At 42.8% G+C, this 20,306-nt stretch overlaps 1 protein-coding gene across 4 annotated transcripts in view; it reads right to left on the bottom strand.

The window, feature by feature from the left end:
* arrb1 (arrestin beta 1) overlaps positions 1-20,306 on the bottom strand; it is a 182,961-nt gene that overhangs the window by 93,458 nt on the left and 69,197 nt on the right. The window contains exon 1 of one of the 4 annotated variants that reach the window (XM_062974416.1): positions 3,617-3,954. The exons of 1 other annotated variant lie outside the window; for it this stretch is intronic. In XM_062974416.1, coding sequence (XP_062830486.1) covers positions 3,617-3,693 — 77 coding nt within the window. In that variant the 5' untranslated portion in view covers positions 3,694-3,954. Of the gene's footprint in view, positions 1-3,616; positions 3,955-20,306 lie in introns of those variants that run through there. 2 more of the 4 variants (XM_062974414.1, XM_062974413.1) reach the window with 2 other exon arrangements.

Raw genomic sequence — 20,306 nt, 5'->3', positions numbered from 1 at the left:
TGTGAACCGGCCCTATACTTAAAAAGTTTGAGGACCCCTGGTCTGTAATAATAATAATAATAATAATAATAATAATAATAATAATAATAATAATAATAATAATAATAATAATAATAATAATAATAATAATAATGGGAGCTGCATGCATCATCCGAAAATACATCACACAGTCCTAAACGCTTGGGAAGTGTTCGATTGGTGATTTTGTGACACAAAATCCAGCATATCTATCTTGTTCACTGTGTCATACTATGCCGTTGTGTCAATAATAATAATAATAATAATAATAATAAAACTTTATTTCTAGACTGCCCTCTCTCCCCAGAGGGACTCAGGGTGGTTAACGTACATATAAACGTCACACATTCAATGCCACAATTTCTTCATTAATATCAAAAGTATAAAATAGCAATAACATACACATTAAAATAAAACTTCCACATTAAATAAAGGTAAAGGTTTCCCTTGACGTTAAGTCCAGTCATGTCTGACTCTGGGGGTTGGAGCTCATCTCCATTTCTAAGCCAAAGAGCCGGCGTTGTCCGTAGACACCTCCAAGGTCATGTGGCCATGGGCATGACTGCATGGAGTGCCGTTACCTTCCTGACGAAGCAGTACCTATTGATCTACTCACACTCTGGGGGTTGGTGCTCATCTCCATTTCTAAGCCAAAGAGCCGGCGTTGTCCGTAGACACCTCCAAGGTTATGTGGCCACTGGCATGATTGCATGGAGCGCCGTTACCTTCCCGCCGGAGCAGTACCTATTGATCTACTCACATTGGCATGTTTTCGAACTGCTAGGTTGGCAGGAGCTGGGGCTAACAGCGGGAGCTCACTCCGCTCCCCAGGTTTGAACCTGGGACCTTTCGGTCTGCAAGTTCAGCAGCTCAGTGCTTTAACACACTGTGCCACTGGAGGCTCCTTAAAATGACAATAACATACGCATTACAATAAAACTTCCACATTAAAAAAACCAATACATTTAAACATGACAGTCAGTAAAAACATTATTACATGTCTAGACAGAATTTAGCGACCAAAACCATCTTTGCCACTGGACAGGTGTGAGCCACGGAACTGATTATAGCAATAGGTCGAATCTTGGCCACTCCAGGTGTTTTGGACTTACAGCGGGTGTTAGGAATTGTGGGAGTTGAAATCCAAAACACCTGGACGGATGAATTTTGCCATTGTTTGGTCTAGACGAGGGGTCCTCAAACTTTTTAAGTGGAGGGCCGGTTAATGGTCTCTCAGATGTTGAGGGGCCAAATTATCATTTGGGAAAAAAAAAAATGAACAAATTCCTATGCACACTGCACATGCCTTATTTGTAGTGCAAAAAACACCCAACAACATTTATTTATTTGTTTATTTACTACATTTATACCTCACCCTTTCTCACCCCGAAGGGGACTCAGAGCAGGTTACAAGTTTTATGTACATACAATATATTATATTATTGGCAGAGCTCAATATCAGCATCATATATTACTATATTGTACTATACCAATATACTATAATATTATTAGTAATATTACATGTAATATATAATATATAATTTATAGTAATATATTATTATTAGCCGCCCTGAGTCTCCTATTGGGTGAGAAGGGCAGGATAGAAATACCGTAATAAATAAATAAATATTGTATTGTATTATATTATAATATTATTATCAATATTATATGTATACACAATATATTATTACCATAGCACAATACAGTAGAGTCTCACTTATCCAACACTCGCTTATCCAACATTCTGGATTATCCAACGCATTTTTGTAGTCAATGTTTTCAATATATCATGATATTCTGGTGCTAAATTCGTAAATATAGTAATTACTACATAGCATTACTCTGTATTGAACTACTTTTTCTGTCAAATTTGTTGTATAACATGATGTTCTGGTGCTTAATTTGTAAAATCATCACCTAATTTGATGTTTAATAGGCTTTTCCTTAATCCCTCCTTATTATCCAAGATATTCGCTTATCCAAGCTTCTGCCGGCCTGTTTAGCTTGGGTAAGTGAGACTCTACTGTATATTATAATATTATTATCAATATTATATGTATACACAATATATTATTACCATAGCACAATATTAGTAAATGAAAGAACAATACAATATTTAAAAATAAAAACAATTTTAACCAACAGAAACCTATCAGGATTTCCATGGGAAGTGTGTGCCTGCTTCTGGCCAATGAGATAGTCAAGTTAAGTAGGATTGTTGTTGTTGTTGTGTGCTTTCAAGTCACTTCAGACTTTGGGCGAGCCGAAGTCTAAAACTGAGGGCGGGGGCCAGGTCAATGACCTTGGAGGGCCGCATCCGGCCCCCGGGCCTTAGTTTGGGGACCCCTGGTCTAGACCAATTGTAGATTGATACAGCGGACCGATTTGAGCCATTGGAAGGGATTTGAGCCACTAGACCAGGGGTCCCCAAACTAAGGCCCGGGGGCCGGATGCGGCCCATCGAAGCCATTTATCCGGCCCCCATGGCACAAGGGCAGAAGGGGGTTGGGCTAAATGATCCACGGGGTCTCTTCTTCTCTTACAACCATTATTGTTGTTGTTGTTGTTGTTGTTGTTATTATTATTATTATTATTATTAACATTGAGGCTGGGTGGCTATCTGTCAGGGGTGCTTTGCTTGATCTTTTTGTGCACAAAGGCAGAAGGAGGTTGGACTCAATGGCCCAAGGGTCTATTATTATTATTATTATTATTATTATTATTATTATTATTGACATTGAGACTGGTTGGCCATCTGTCAGGGGTGCTTTGCTTGTGCTTTTGGTGCACAGAGGCAGAAGGAGGTTGGACTCAATGGCCCAAGGGTCTATTATTATTATTATTATTATTATTATTGACATTGAGATTGGTTGGCCATCTGTCAGGGGTGCTTTGCTTGTGCTTTTGGTGCACAGAGGCAGAAGGGGATTTGACTAAATGGCCCAAGGGGTCTCTTCCAACCCTCATTATTATTATTATTATTATTATTATTATTATTATTATTATTATTGACATTGAGATTGGTTGGCCATCTGTCAGGGGTGCTTTGCTTGTGCTTTTGGTGCACAGAGGCAGAAGGGGGTTTGACTAAATGGCCCAAGGGGTCTCTTCCAACCCTCATTATTATTATTATTATTATTATTATTATTATTATTATTATTATTGACATTGAGGCTGGGAGGCCATCTGTCAGGGGTGCTTTACTTGTGCTTTCGGTGCACAAAGGCAGAAAGGGGTTGGACTCAATGGCCCAAAGGGTCCCTTCCAACCCTCTTTATTATTATTATTATTATTATTATTATTATTATTATTATTATTATTATTAACATTGAGGCTGGGTGGCCATCTGTCAGGGGTGCTTTACTTGTGCTTTCGGTGTACAAAGGCAGAAGGGGATTGGACTCAATGGCCCAAAGGGTCTCTTCCAACCCTCTTTATTATTATTCTTATTATTATTAATTATTATTGCTCGGTGGCCAACTATAGTCCGGCCCTCCAATGGTCCAAAGGGTCGTGAACTGGCCCCCTGTTTAAAAAGTTTGGGGACCCCTGCACTAGACAGATGCTCGCTTTTGTCCCCGCGCCACCCCTTGCTTACCGCTTCATGACCTCTTCCGTCGCTCTATTTGTGGGCCCCCCGTCTCGGCCTCTGGGCCCCCCATGGGCCCCTTTCATGGCAAACGGGGCCGGCAGACCCTGCAGCAGTGGCAGCAACCGAGAGGAGACAAGGAAAAAGGCCGAGCCCGGCTTGGCTGGACGCGGCGAAACCCTGCGCCTGGCACGATTGTTCCTGTGCCGGCATCACACGCCGCCGCTGCTGCCGTGCGCCCGCCCAGCCCTCTCTCTCCTGCGGCAGCATGGATGGAGCGCACAGGCTCTGGTGTTTGCTCCAACAAGGGTTTCCTGAGCCTGGAAAAAAGGCAGCGCAAAGGAAGCCCGGCTGCGAAGCGAGGCCCAGATGCTTCCCGTAAAACACAGGCACCGGCAGCAGCGGAGACCTTGCCAAGGATGCTTCAAATGGCTCCAAACGGAAAGGCCGCGCATCAGAGCATCATCGCCCTCCTTGCATCTCCTTGCCAGGTTTCCTTGCGGCCCATTGTCTCCGGCTTCTCCCTTCCCGCACCCTTTCTCACAGGTAATTTGTGTTTATCTCTAATATATATCTATATATATAAAACTCCCACCATTCCTAACAGCCTACCGGATAGCATGGAGGAGCCATTTAGACTAAAGTGCAATAGAATATATATATAAATGAGTGATGGTATCACGGCGACCAACAAAACAACAAAACTACAGGCCCCCCAACCTTGAAATTTGACAACACAACCCATCATCCACGGCTCTAGGTTGATACAACAAAAAGAAAAGAAAAATAAAGTCCTAATTAGAGGGAGAGGAATAATTGTTTTTATCCAATTGCTGCCAGTTTGAAGGCTAAGCTCCATCCACTAGCAACCTACTCAGCCCAGGGGACAGGCACAGTTAGGCCTCACTTAGGCCTTTTCCACAGATTATTAGATTTTAACTGCATTATATGGCAGTGTAGACTCAAGGCCCTTCCAAACAGCTATAGAACCCATTTAGAATCTTATATTATCTGCTTTGAACTGGATTATCTTGACTCCACACTGCCAGATAATTCACTACAGCTGTGTAGAAGGGGCCTCAGATAATCCAGTTCTAAACAGATAATATAAGATAATAAATATACAGTAGAGTCTCATCCAGTCCAACCCAATTCTGCCATGCAGGACACAATCCAAGCACTCCCAACAGATGGCCACCCAGCCTCTCAATACTACTACTAATAATAATAATAATAATAACAACAACAACATACAATCCTAAGGTTTGGAGTGACCCCAAAGGAGCATCCAGATCAACTTCCTTCTACCATGCAGGAGGACACAATCCAAGCACTCCTGATAGATGGCCATCCAGCCTCTACATAATAATGATAATAATGAAGATGATAATAATAGAAGCATAGAATCCAAGAGTTTGGAGAGACCCCTAAGGGCCATCCAGCCCAACCCTTTCTACTATACAGCAGGACACAATCCAAGCATTCACAACACATGGACAACGTATAAATACTATACAATACTACACAAGGACATACACCCCCTCTATCACAGTACACAAACAACCAAATGCATACTAAACATAAAGACAACCATACAACAGACATTCAATACCACCACTACCTCAACAATTTCTCACCAACACCACCAGACAATGCCACAGCAACGCGTGGCCGGGCACAGCTAGTATATATATAAAAGAGTGATGGCATCACGGCGACCCTCAAAACAACAAAACTACAGCCCCCCCCCACCTCGAAATTTGACAACACAACCCATCATCCACGCCTCAAGGTTGATACAACAAAAAGAAAAGAAAAATAAAGTCCTAATTACAGGGAGAGGAATAATGGTTTTTATCCAATTGCTGCCAGTTAGAGGACTAATCTCTGCCCACTTGATCTCCTAGCAACCAACTCAGCCCAGGGGACAGGCAGACTTAGGCCTCACTTAGGCTTCTTCCACAGATTATCTAATTTGCACTGGATTATATGGCAGTGTAGACTCAATGCCCTTCCACACAGCTATATAACCCATTTATAATCTTATATTATCTGCTTGGCACTGGATTATCTTGACTCCACACTGCCATATAATCCACTTCAGTGTGCAGTCAGATACAACTGGTCTTAATGTCAGGAGAAAACCTTGACCCTTGACCTTAACTACCACCAATTCCTCAATACTTTATTTCCCATACCACCAGACTTCGCCACAGCAACGCGTGGCCGGGCACAGCTAGTCTATATATATATAGCGTGGGCGTATCTACGCTGTAGTAGGCATGCCATTCAATGCTGCTTTCACTACCAAGGACTCCTGGGAGAAGTTTCACTATGGAAGCATCTACACTAATAGAACTAATGCAGTTTAATGCCTCTTGGAGTCCATACTCTGCAATCCTGGGATTTGTAGTTTGGTGAGGAATGAGTTCTATGTTGCAAGGAAAGCGACAAACCTTGCAACTTGCCTCAAACAGACAAGAGTTCTTTCTCCCACCCTGGACATTATTCCACAGATGTATATCTATATACAGTAGAGTCTCACTTATCCAACATAAACGGGCTGGCAGAATGTTGGATAAGCGAATATGTTGGATAATAAGGAGAGGTTAAGGAGAAGCCTATTAAACATCAAATTAGGTTATGATTTTACAAATTAAGCACCAAAGCATCATGTTTAACAACAAATTTGACAGAAAAAGTAGTTCAATACGCAGTAATGCTATGTAGTAATTACTGTATTTACGAATTTAGCACCAAAATATCACGATGTATGGAAAACATTGACTACAAAAATGCGTTGGATAAACCAGAACGTTGGATAAGCGAGTGTTGGATAAGTGAGACTCTACTGTATATATAAAAACTAGCTTTGCCCGGCCACGCGTTGCTGTGGCTTATGGGAATCCTTTGTTGGCCAGGTGGAATAGCAGTGAATAGCCTTGCAGTCTCAAAGCCTGGCCGTTTTCTGGAGTAGCTGGAGCTTTTTGTTGTATGAACGTAGAGGCATGGATGAGGGGTTGTGCTGCCAAGTTTAGTGTTTCTGAGACGTGTAGTTTTGTTGTTTTGTCCTAGGCTGAAATTTCATTACCCTTTTATATATATAGATGTAATGTACGTTTGTAGGACTGAGTAAACAACAAAACCACTGAACCAAATCACACCAAATTTGACCAAAATAAACCAACATATCCACTCACCCCCCCCCCCCCCCAAAAAAAAACAACTCAGATTGGCCTAGGTATAATACAGCCAGGCACTGAAGTTGCAAGGCTATTCAGTGCAATTCTAGCAGCTTGTAAAACCATTCCCCTAGAATCCAAGTACCCAGGCTTCCAAGCAGCAAGCCTATTCTGTTGCATTCTAACCCACCAAACAAGGATTCCCATCAGAAGAAAACGGCCAGGCTTTGAGGCTGCAAGGCTATTCACTGCTATTCCACCTAGTCAACAAAGAATTCCCATAAGCCACAGCAATGCGTGGCCAGGCACAGCTAGTGTGTGTGTGTGTGTGTGTGTATACACACACACACACACACACACACACACACACACACACACACCACTTGCCTCATTCCTACAGACCTCTGAACAAACCTCTGAGGATGCCTGCCACAGATGCAGGCAAAACAGCAGGAGAGAATGCTACTGGAACATGGCCATACAGCCCTAAAAAACTCACAGCAGCCCCACTACAATATGATACATGATTGCACAGGATTGGGCCATTGCAGTTAAAGTGATGCCAAACTGCATTAAATCAACAGTGTAGACGAATAGACCCTTAGAAGTGGCTGTTGACTGATCCTTCCTCTGGAAATATAGCCCTCAGCATGTAGGATTCGTCAGTCTCCCATCCAAGTAGTAGCCAGGGCTGGCCCAGCTTAGCATCCAAGATGTGAAAGGGCCTGGCACATTTAATTGGATTCAGTTATTTAAGAATTCAGCCCACAGCATTCGGTTTCTGTTGGTGGTCTCCCATCCAAGTAGTAGCCAGGACTGACCCTGCTTAGCATCCAAAATGTGAAAGGAACTGGTGCATTTAAGCATATTCAGGTATTTAGAGAATACAACCCACAGCATTCAGTATCTGCTTGTGATCTCCCATCCAAGTGGTAACCAGGAGTGACCCTGCTTAGCATCCAAGATGTGAAAGGACCTGGTACATTTAACTGTATTCAGATATTTAGAGAATACAACCCACAGCATTCAGTATCTGCTTGTGGTCTCCCATCCAAGTGGTTACCAAGACTGACCCTGCTTAGCTCCGATGGGATAGGCTGCCTTTAGAGATGTTTGCAAACAAATGCAATGGAAAGCATCTTGTTCTTATAAGTCAAAACCAACTTGATGGCAAATACAAACAAGCACAGGGTGTCCTTGCCCTGCCTCCAGCATCTCTCTCTTCTACCAGCTGCTCACTGGCTATAGATTCCTTTGAGCCCGAGACCTTCTGCTTGAAAAGTGGACAAACTCTGGCCGTTCTGTCCAAATCCGTCCCATCGTTGGAGGCTATGTGATGTCCGCACATCTTCCCGGTGCGGAGGTCAGCACCCTGTCCTTCGGCTCCTCTCTGTTCACAAAACTTCACTGCGAATTCAAGCCTCTGCCTTGTGTCTTTCCTTCCAACGGCCTCGGACCCAGAGGGACCAGCAGAGAGCAAACTGGGGCAACTGGGTGGGAGAAAGAGTGACGCAGAGTGGATGTGCGGGGATGTTGCATCCGCTCTGGGTTTGAAATTGCAAATTAAAAGCAGCTGCGGCACGGGTGCAAAGGGGGTTCACAAAATAATACATGATCTAAACACCCTAAAGGTGCCAGATCCCATCTGATTTTCTAAGCTAAGCAGGGTCAGTCCTGGTTAGGCCTTGGAGGGGAGACCAGCTGCTGTAGGTTTCAGAAGACGTGTTTGGAAGACTGCTTTGGGGCGTAAGTGTTAACCCAGGTTTTTAAGTGACAACGGGGGCTGGCATTGTGTGGATTTGTGCTGGATTGTCCTGTGTTGGTTTTATGCATTAGCTGCCAGCTTGCCTCCGTCGCTTTGGCTCTTTGTGTTTACCTTGGACTGGAACTCGGTGACGCTGACTTCTCCCTGACGATTTGGACTGGAATTCAGTGACTCTGACTGCTCCCTGACAATTTGGACTGGAACTCGAAGCCTGTGACTCTCCCTAACAATGTGGACTGGATGTGGTGGCTGTGACTTCTCCTTTATGACGCGGTTTAGCTTTAACTACGTTTTGGGGCATTGTGTGGCCGTTGGTCACTGTGGGTAACTACTGATAGCTTTCCTGTGTTTGTTTAGCTCCAACCAGCAGGTGGAACGAGTTTCCAGCTTTTTCAACTAAGTTTGTTTTAATCTGGATTATTTCCCAGGATAATCCAGATTATATTCTGAGTTTGGATTTTTCGAGGTCTTTTTGGACATTATCATCTCACACTGAAGAGAAAGTGTTTTTGAGCCTCTTTTGGTTGTTTCTTAGGCTCCTTTGTGTTGTTTTTGCAATAAACTGATTTGTTTATATTGGCTGGCGTCTGACTCGTAACAGGACCCCCAGAGACTATCTAGTCCAACCCCTTTATGTTCAGTGCAGGATCCTCTAGCAGCAGGGAGATGTCTAGTTTCTTCTTCCTTTAGACAGTTCCTTCATCCTTCCCTGCCAAAGAGTGCTGATGTGTTGCTAAACTACAGTCCCCATGACTCCATAGCATTGAGCCAGGGGAGTTAAAGTGGTGTCAAACTGCATTAATTCTACAGTGCAGAGACACCCATACACACCATGGACTAAACAACATCAATCCTCAAGCAAAACAGTATTTATAACCACAACTAATAATAGGATTGAAAACAGGAAAATGCAAAGGCTGGTTGCAAAGCAAGAATTTCTATATGCAGCAAGCATGATGCATTGCATTGTATTTGCAACTCTTGAACAGATGCTTTGAGAAAATGAGTGTGAAACCAAATCATCAATCAAAATGTGCATTGCTTTCCTGGGTACAACTTTGCCCTTGAAAACTGAATGCAGCTCTTCGGCATCGAATATAACCATCTGTTTCGTGAATTTAGGCTAAATAAATATACTATTGGTAATTGAAAGGAGTATGATGCACTGAAATTATATTATTGATCTTATGGGTTATGTTTTTAAACATTTGTGCAATTACTTAACTTATGTGTTAAGATGCCAACGACAAGGGAACAACCTTCCAAAGTCATACAAATGTAAACATCTTGCAATGAAAACAAAGCAACAATTTCATCTAGCCTGCTTGCTTCTAGAAACCAAGTGGATGCAAAGCTGAGTGGAGGGTGAGTCCAGGCATCCCAATAAAGAAAGAAACTGAGCAAATATGGAAACAGACATATGCAACCAACCAGTGAATCTTTGCAAGATGCAACCCTAAAGGCATAGACGGACCATTATCCACCTGGAAATGAGCCCAAATGCATTAGCATTGCATGCAAGCTTCGTGCATTAAATAGCATTTCACTGGCAGATCTTTCGGAGGCTTTAATGCCTCCAAAAACATGGGTATGTCCACACTGCACATTTATTATAGTTTGGTCCCTTTCTATCTGCTATGGTTTCGAACATATAGAATTGTAGCATCATACAACCTAATAATTTTCAAAAAAATATAATTTAAATCCAAAAATAAAAATAATAGACACTAAAATAGAAAACAAAGCAAGAGAATCAAATATGAAAACAGTCCCCTAATGTTCCCTGCTCATTGCGTTCCGTGTCTACTGCCGATTAAAACTATCCAATAAACTCTATTTCCCTCTTGCAAAATAAATATAAATACAAATGTGTTTTTAAAAATGACTTTTCTATCAAACTATTTTAATACCCTTCGACTTAGCTGCATCTGGGGAACATAATACACAATAAGAAATCGTTCCTCCTTCCCCGAAAATGTGACAACTGCCAACATGAAAAACCAAATATCTCCCTTTAAATCGGGGCAAGGGAGGGAATCATCTCATGTTTTAGTCATGGCCCCATTAATTTTTCATCGTGGTGCCTCTTCCCAGGTCCCCCGACCCCCAGATAATATTGCAGTCGCTTCAACAAACCATTAGCACGAAGTCTATGATGGGTGAGAATACTCATATAAACAACTAGCTGTGCCCAGCCACGTGTTCCTGTGGTATAGTCTAAATGGGGTTTTCTTCGTGGCATTCAAGGTGGCCTAGAAAGGATTCCCCTAGGCATGAAGCAGCCAGGCTTTGAAGGTGCCAGGCTATTCGATGGTATTCAAGTTGGCCAACAATGGAGTCCAATAGGTATGAAGCAGCCAGGCTTTGAAGCTGCAAGGCTTTTCAATAGAATTCAAGTTGACCAACAATGGAGTCCCCTAGGTATGAAGCAGCCAGGCTTTGAAGTTGCAAGGCTATTGGATGGTATTCAAGTTGGCCAACAATGGAGTCCCCTAGGTATGAAGCAGCCAGGCTTTGAAGTTGCAAGGCTATTGGATGGTATTCAAGTTGGCCAACAATGGAGTCCCCTAGGTATGAAGCAGCCAGGCTTTGAAGTTGCAAGGCTATTGGATGGTATTCAAGTTGGCCAACAATGGAGTCCCCTAGGTATGAAGCAGCCAGGCTTTGAAGTTGCAAGGCTATTGGATGGTATTCAAGTTGGCCAACAATGGAGTCCCCTAGGTATGAAGCAGCCAGGCTTTGAAGTTGCAAGGCTATTGGATGGTATTCAAGTTGGCCAACAATGGAGTCCCCTAGGTATGAAGCAGCCAGGCTTTGAAGCTGCAAGGCTATTGGATGGTATTCAAGTTGGCCAACAATGGAGTCCCCTAGGTATGAAGCAGCCGGGCTTTGAAGCTGCCAGGCTATTCAATGGTATTCAAGTTGGCGAACAATGGAGTCCCCTAGGTATGAAGCAGCCAGGCTTTGAAGTTGCAAGGCTATTGGATGGTATTCAAGTTGGCCAACAATGGAGTCCCCTAGGTATGAAGCAGCCAGGCTTTGAAGTTGCAAGGCTATTGGATGGTATTCAAGTTGGCCAACAATGGAGTCCCCTAGGTATGAAGCAGCCAGGCTTTGAAGTTGCAAGGCTATTGGATGGTATTCAAGTTGGCCAACAATGGAGTCCCCTAGGTATAAAGCAGCCAGGCTTTGAAGCTGCCAGGCTATTCAATGGTATTCAAGTTGGCCAACAATGGAGTCCCCTAGGTATAAAGCAGCCAGGCTTTGAAGTTGCAAGGCTATTGGATGGTATTCAAGTTGGCCAACAATGGAGTCCCCTAGGTATGAAGCAGCCAGGCTTTGAAGTTGCAAGGCTATTGGATGGTATTCAAGTTGGCCAACAATGGAGTCCCCTAGGTATGAAGTAGCCAGGCTTTGAAGCTGCAAGGCTATTGGATGGTATTCAAGTTGGCCAACAATGGAGTCCCCTAGGTATGAAGCAGCCGGGCTTTGAAGCTGCCAGGCTATTCAATGGTATTCAAGTTGGCGAACAATGGAGTCCCCTAGGTATGAAGCAGCCAGGCTTTGAAGTTGCCAGGCTATTCGGTGGTATTCAAGTTGGCCAACAATGGAGTCCCCTAGGTATGAAGCAGCCAGGCTTTGAAGCTGCCAGGCTATTCGATGGTATTCAAGTTGGCCAACAATGGAGTCCCCTAGATATAAAGCAGCCAGGCTTTGAAGCTGCCAGGCTATTCAATGGTATTCAAGTTGGCGAACAATGGAGTCCCCTAGGTATGAAGCAGCCAGGCTTTGAAGCTGCCAGGCTATTCGATGGTATTCAAGTTGGCCAACAATGGAGTCCCCTAGGTATGAAGCAGCCAGGCTTTGAAGCTGCAAGGCTATTCAACAGTATTCAAGTTGGGTAACAATGGGATTTTTTCTGGCCTTGTCTCTGTTTTCTTTCTTCTTCTTCTTCTTTTTTGTTTTGATGGTCACTCCTTGGAAAGTGATGAGTATTGTGGCCAAATTTGGTGTGATTTGGCCCAGTGGTTTTGTTGTGAACCTGGTCCTAATTCTGCACATTACATTTATATATAAATAGATAATGCTCACAACCCCCCCCCCCACCAAAAAAACCATATGCAGCAGGGTTGGACTAGATGGCCTCTGGGGACTCCTCCGTCTGACTGTAGGCTTCTGTGAGAGCTCCCCACTTGCAAGAGTTGGGCAAAGGCAGCAGGAATTAGTCATCATGGCAACAGTGGGGTGTTTTTCTTCCATTTGGTTCCCCTGCTATTTGAGTTAATTAAGGGACGTGTCTCTAATATGCAAATCAGGAGGGAGACAAAAGGCCTCCTCCAGTGTGGATGGGGAGGAGGGAAAGGCACCCTTGGGATCCGGGATCCATGCCAGACATTTCTGAATTGGAATTTACAGGAAGAAGGACCAATTCCATTGCAGAGAATGGATCCGGGCATTTGGTGCCTAGTACGAAATCCAGCATATCTATCCTGTTTGCTGTGTCATACAATGTTGTTGTGTTAATAATAATAATAATAATAATAATAATAATAATAATACACTTGGGAAGTGTTCGACTTGTGATTTTGTGAAAGAAATCCAGCATGTCTATCTTGTTTGCTGTGTCATACAGTAATTATTATCATCATCATCATCATCATCATCATCATCATCATCATCATCAAAGAATACAGACAAAGGGTCAGAAAAATTCTCAAAAGCAAGCTCAATGGAGGCAACACCATCAAGGCCATAAACACCTGGGCCATACCTGTCATAAGATATACTGCTGGCATCATAAACTGGACACAGATGGAACTGGACAATTTGGACAGAAAAACAAGAAAACTCATGACCATCCATCATTCACGGCACCCTCGCAGTGATGTTGACCGGCTATATCTGCCTAGAAGATCAGGGGGCAGAGGACTCTTGCAAGTCAAACAAGCAGTCAAAGAAGAAGAACATGCCCTGGCAGAAGATGTAAAGCAAAGTGAAGAACCTGCTTTGATTGAAGTCAAAAATCAGAAACTCCTCAAAACACAACAGACGAAGAATCAGTACAAGAAAACCGCACTACAAACTAGAGCTGACAGCTGGCACAACAAAAGATTGCATGGAAAGTTCCTTGACAAAATTGGAAGAAAAGCTGACGAGGAGAAGACCTGGCTCTGGCTCACGAATGGGACCCTGAAGAAGGAGACAGAAGGCCTGATCCTTGCAGCCCAGGAGTAAGCCATCAGGACAAAGGCAATTAAGACCAAGATCGAAAAATCAGCTGATGACCCAAAATGCAGACTGTGCAAGGAAACTGACGAAATCATTGATCATATCCTCAGCTGCTGTAAGAAAATTGCACGGACAGACTACAGACAGAGGCACAACTATGTGGCCCAAATGATTCATTGGAACTTGTGCCTCAAGTATCACCTCCCAGCAGAAAAGAACTGGTGGGATCACAAACCTGCAAAAGTATTGGAAAATGAACATGCAAAGATACTGTGGGACTTCCGAATCCAGACTGACAAAGTTCTGGAACACAACACACCAGACATCACAGTTGTGGAAAAGAAAAAGGTTTGGATCATTGATGTCGCCATCCCAGGTGACAGTCGCATTGACGAAAAACAACAGGAAAAACTCAGCCGCTCTCAGGACCTCAAGATTGAATAAAGACTCTGGCAGAAACCAGTGCAGGTGGTCCCGGTGGTGATCGGCACACTGGGTGCCGTGCCAAAAGATCTCAGCTGGCATTTGGAAACAATAGACATTGACAAAATTACGATCTGCCAACTGCAAAAGGCCACCCAACTGCAAAAGGCCACCCTACAGCATCATCCGAAAATACATCACACAGTCCTAGACTCTTGGGAAGTGTTCGCCTTGTGATTTTGTGAAACGAAATCCAGCATATCTATCTTGTTTAGATATTGGAAAGATGCTCCATTGAGGAGGGACTCAAAGGCTAGGATACAACGGAGCCATGGATTCAAATTGTAGAGGAAGAGATTCTACGTAAACATGAAGAAGAACTTCCTGATGGTTGGAGCTGTTCACCAGTGGGATGTTGTGCCTCATATTGTGGCGGAGTCCCTGTCTGCAGAGATTTTGAAGCAGAGGCTAGATGGGCCTCTGTCGGGAGGGCTTTGATTGTGCTCTAAACATCAAGAAGTTCTTCCTAACATTTAGGTAGAACCTCTTTCCCCACCAATCCAAACCCAATGTGTCCTGGTCTCTGGAGCAGAAGAAAATAAGGAGGTCACTTTCTCTTCAATGTGACCTCCTTCCCAAAATGCAAACATGGTTCTCAGCCTTCTTTTTTCCAAGCTAAACTATCCAAGCTTAATACTACTCAGAGGAATGCATGGCTTCCAGACCTTTGACAATATCAGTTGCCCTTCTAAGAATATCTTCCATGTTGTTGATATTCTCCTTCACATTCTTTGCTCGGTATCAAGACTATACTCCAATGGTTTCAGCCTTGAATCACATTGGTTCTTTTAGCTGCAGCGTCACACTATTGGTTTAAGCTCAGTTTGTGGTCTACTAAGACTCCTAGTGTTTTTGATATGGATTTTCCCAAATTTTGGGACACTTATAATAATAATAATAATAATAATAATAATAATAATAATAATAATAATAATTTTATTTTTGTACCCCCCCACCATCTCCCCAGAGGGACTCGGGGCGGCTTACAGATATAAAACCAACATACAATAATATCAAACACAAAAACACACAAATAAATTTAAAAGGCATTAAAATCACAATCATTATAAAACACTTGAGAAACACAGCAATAAAAACATAAAATGAGCTGGGCAAAGTTCACTGAGTGCACTTATCTGCATATACAGTGCGCTTTCGGCATGTTTTACAAGAAATCAACAGAAAAAGCAGATCAATACACAGTAGCATTATGTAGTAATTACCGTATTTATGAATTTAGCACCAAAACATCACAATATATTGAAAACATTGACTACAAAAACACTAAAAGGCAGATTGCATTGGATAATCCAGAACGTTGGCTAAGCGAAGGTTGGATAAGTGAGTCCAACAGAGAATGGCAAAATCAAGGTTGGCATCTTTTCTCTAATATTTTCCATATATCTATACATATAAAAGGGTAATGAAATTTCGGCCTAGGACAAAACAACAAAACTACACACCCCAGAAACACTAAACTTGGCAGCACAACCCCTCATCCATGCCTCTGCGTTCATACAACAAAAAGCTCCAGCTACTCCAAAAAACGGCCAGGCTTTGAGGCTGCAACACGGATTTACCAAAAACAAGTCATGCCAGACTAATCTGATCTCTTTTTTCGATAGAGTTACGAGTTGGGTCGATACAGGGAATGCTGTGGATGTAGCGTACCTGGATTTCAGTAAGGCCTTCGACAAAGTCCCCCACGACCTTCTGGCAAGGAAACTAGTAAAATGTGGGCTAGACAAAACTACGGTTAGGTGGATCTGTAATTGGCTAAGCGAACGAACCCAAAGGGTGATTCTCACCAATGTGTCGTCTTCATCATGGAAAGAAGTGACAAGTGGAGTGCCACAAGCAGGGCTCCGTCCTGGGCCCGGTTCTGTTCAACATCTTTATTAACGACTTAGACGAAGGGTCAGAAGGCACGATCATCAAGTTTGCAGACGACACCAAACTGGGAGGGATAGCTAACACTCCAGAAGACAGGAGCAGAATTCAAAACGATCTTGACAGACTAGAGAGATGGGCCGAAACTAACAAAATGAAGTTCAACAGGGACAAATGCAAGAGACTTCACTTCGGCAGAAAAAATGGAAATCAAAGATACAGAATGGGGGACGCCTGGCTTGACAGCAGTGTGTGCGAAAAAGACCTTGGAGTCTTCGTGGGGAACAAGTTAAACATGAGCCAACAATGTGATGCAGCAGCTAAAAAAGCCAACGGGATTCTGTCCTGCATCAATAGGGGAATAGCGTCTAGATCCAGGGAAGTCCTGCTCCCCCTTATTCTATTCTGCCTTGGTCAGACCACACCTGGAATCACACTGGGTCCAATTTTGGGCACCACAGTTGAAGGGAGATGTTGACAAGCTGGAAAGCGTCCAGAGGAGGGCGACTAAAATGATTAAGGGTCTGGAGAACAAGCCCTATGAGGAGCGGCTTAAAGAACTAGGCATGTTTAGCCTGCAGAAGAGAAGGCTGAGAGGAGACATGATAGCCATGTACAAATATGTGAAGGGAAGTCATAGGGAGGAGGGAGCAAGCTTGTTTTCTGCTGCCCTGCAGACTAGGACACAAGGGAACAAGGGCTTCAAACTACAGGAAATAAAGGAGATTCCACCTGAACATCAGGAAGAACTTCCTCACTGTGAGAAGGGCTGTTCGGCAGTGGAACTCTCTGCCTCAGACTGTGGTGGAGGCTCCTTCCTTGGAGGCTTTTAAGCAGAGGCTGGATGGCCATCTGTCGGGGGTGCTTTGAATGCGATTTCCTGCTTCTTAGCAGGGGGTTGGACTAGATGGCCCATGTGGTCTCTTCCAACTCTACTATTCTATGATTCTATGATTCTAAGGCTATTCACTGCTATTCCACCTGGCCAACAAAGGATTCCCATAAGCCACAGCAACACGTGGCCAGGCAAAGCTAGTATATATATATTTGTGTGTGTGTGTGTGTGTGTATGGTTGAATAGATGGATACAGAATTCAGGGAGATGGAGGGCCGACTGTATTTACATAATGAGATATCCTGGAGACGCAACTCACGTCTAAACACGAAATATGCACTTTACATAAATATCGTCTGAAGGTACTGTTACATAATATTTGTAATAATGTTGTGCATGAAAGAAGGTTTGTCACTGTCAGAAGAGGCTAAGAAATCTTGCAGGACAAGTTCACTTTAAGGTTGCCATAATAAGCTGGAAATGACTTAAAGGGACAGAGCAGGAAAAAAAAGATAATGTGTGCTCCTGGGCTGCACACACAGACACAAATATACAAGCACACATGAGCTGTTTAGGCAATTATAAACATGCGCACAAATGAATGAGGATAAAGGTCCCTTGTGCCTAATGAAGTATTTAGAGATCATTTAGATGAATAAATTAATATTCATACATGCACAGACATACCAGTTTGTGTGTGTGTGTGAGTGTGTGTGTTTGAATGGTCTCTACATAATTTGATAAATATACATACAGGTGTGTGTGTATGTGTGTGGAGATACACACACACACACACATATATCTCAATACACACACACACATATCTATATGGGTGTTTGTGTATATGTGTGTGTGTGTGTATATATACATACATATATATATATACACATATATGCACACATATATGCATATATATACACACACATTCATGCATGTGTGTAGATAGACATACGTGCCCATATACACATATATACACCCATATGTGTGTGTGTGTGTATGTGTCTATACATATACACACACATACAGGTGTGTGTGTATATATATGTGTGTGTGTACTCTCTCTCTCTCTCTCTCTCTCTCTCTCTCTCTCTCTCTCTCTCTATATATATATATATATATATATATATATATATATATAAACACACACACACATATACACATACACACATATATGTATATACACACACACATTCATACATGTGTGTAGATAGACATATATATGCCCATATATGTATATATTCACCCATGTGTGAATTCACCCATTAGTGAGACTCTACTGTATATGTGTGTGTGTGTGTGTGTGTATATATATATATATATATACACACACACACACACACACACATATACAGTAGAGTCTCACTAATCCAAGCTAAACGGGCCGGCAGAAGCTTGGATAAGCGAATAACTTGGATCATAAGGAGGGATTAAGGAAAAGCCTATTAAACATCAAATTAGGTTATGATTTTACAAATTAAGCACCAAAACATCCTGTTATACAACAAATTGGACAGAAAAGGTAGTTCAATACGCAGTAATGTTATGATGTAATTACTGTATTTACGAATTTAGCATCAAAATATCATGATATATTCAAAACATTGACTACAAAAATGGCTTGGATTATCCAGAGGCTTGGATAAGCGAGGCTTGGATTAGTGAGACTCTACTGTGTATATATATATACACACACACACACACAGTAGAGTCTCACTTATCCAACATTCGCTTATCCAGCGTTCTGGATTACCCAACGCATTTTTGTAGTCAATGTTTTCAATACATCGTGATTTTTGGTGCTAAATTTGTAAATACAGTAATTGCTACATAGCATTACTGCGCATGGAACTACATTTTCTGTCAAATTTGTTGTCTAACATGATGTTTTGGTGCTTAATTTGTATAATGATGACCTAATTTGATGTTTAATCGGCTTTTCCTGAATCCCTTCTTATTATCCAACATATTCACTGTATATAGATAATGTTATATTATCTGCTGGATTATATGAGGCTCCTTCTACACAGCTGGATAAAATGCACACTGAAGTGGATTATATGGCAGTGTGGAGTCAAGATAATCCAGTTCAAAACAGATAATATAAGATTCTAAATGGGTTATATAGCTGTGTGGAAGGGCCTTGAGTCTACACTGCCATATAATCCAGTTAAAATCTGATAATCTGTGGAAGAGGCCTAAAAGTGAGAACTAACTGTGCCTGTCCCCTGGGCTGAGTAGGTTGCTAGGAGACCAAGTGGGCGGAACTTAGCCTTCAAACTGGCAGCAATTGGATAAAAACTATTATTCTTTTCCCTGTAATTAGGACTTTATTTTTCTTTTCTTTTTGTTGTATCAACCTAGAGCCGTGGATGATGGGTTGTGTTGTCAAATTTTGAGGTTGGGGGGCCTGTAGTTTTGTGTTTTTTGTCCGCTGCCCTGATGCCATCACTCTTTTATATATAGAGATATATACAGAGAGAGAGAGAGAGAGAGAGAGAGAGAGAGAGAGAGATCTCAAATCTGGGCCCTTTCATGTTATTTCTCACGTTGCCCCTTCCCACCCCACTTCCCGGGCTCCCACCCACTGCATAATGCAAAAACCTGACGCCTGAAACCTCTTCTGCTCAGAAATGCGCCAGCCAGAGACTCCGTCCTTGTTTGATGTGCCTTCTTTGCATAACACTTTGGGGCTTGGCGTGCCTCTCAAGGAAGGCTGCCAATCACCATCCCAGGAAGCCTTATATCACAGCCCCCAGCAATAAAAGAAGGAGAAGAAACCGGGTAAAAGCAACAAAGATCATTTCGACGCGCAAGGAAACACATGGAACAAAGGGGGTGGGACACAGCAGAAAACAACGCTTGGACCCAAGGGCGCGTCTACGCTGAAGAATGGATGCAGCTTGAGACCACTTGAGTGGCCATGATATGGAACAATGGGAGCTGGAGTTTGACAAGGGCTTTGCCTTCTGACTAAAGAGTGCAGTTTCCTCGCCGAGCTATGGCATATGGAATCATGGCAGTTCAAAGGGTGTCAAACTGCATCTATCTATATAAAAGGGTAGTGAAATTTCGGCCTGGGACAAAACAACAAAACTACACATCCCAGAAACACTAAACTTGGCAGCAAAACCCCTCATCCATGCCTCTACGTTCATACAACAAAAAGAAAAGAAAAATAAAGTCCTAATTAGAGGGAGAGGAATAATTGGGCCGGGCTGTGGCGCAGCTGTTGAGCAGCTGCCTTAAATCACTCTGACCATGAGGTCATGAGTTCGAGGCCAGCCCATGGCGGGGTGAGCACCCATCAATTAAAAA

The sequence above is a fragment of the Anolis carolinensis genome, chromosome 3 (assembly GCF_035594765.1).
Source record: "Anolis carolinensis isolate JA03-04 chromosome 3, rAnoCar3.1.pri, whole genome shotgun sequence".
NCBI lineage: Eukaryota > Metazoa > Chordata > Lepidosauria > Squamata > Dactyloidae > Anolis > Anolis carolinensis.
The sequence above is the reverse complement of the archived record's forward strand: the minus strand, read 5'-3'. Positions and strand labels throughout refer to the sequence as shown.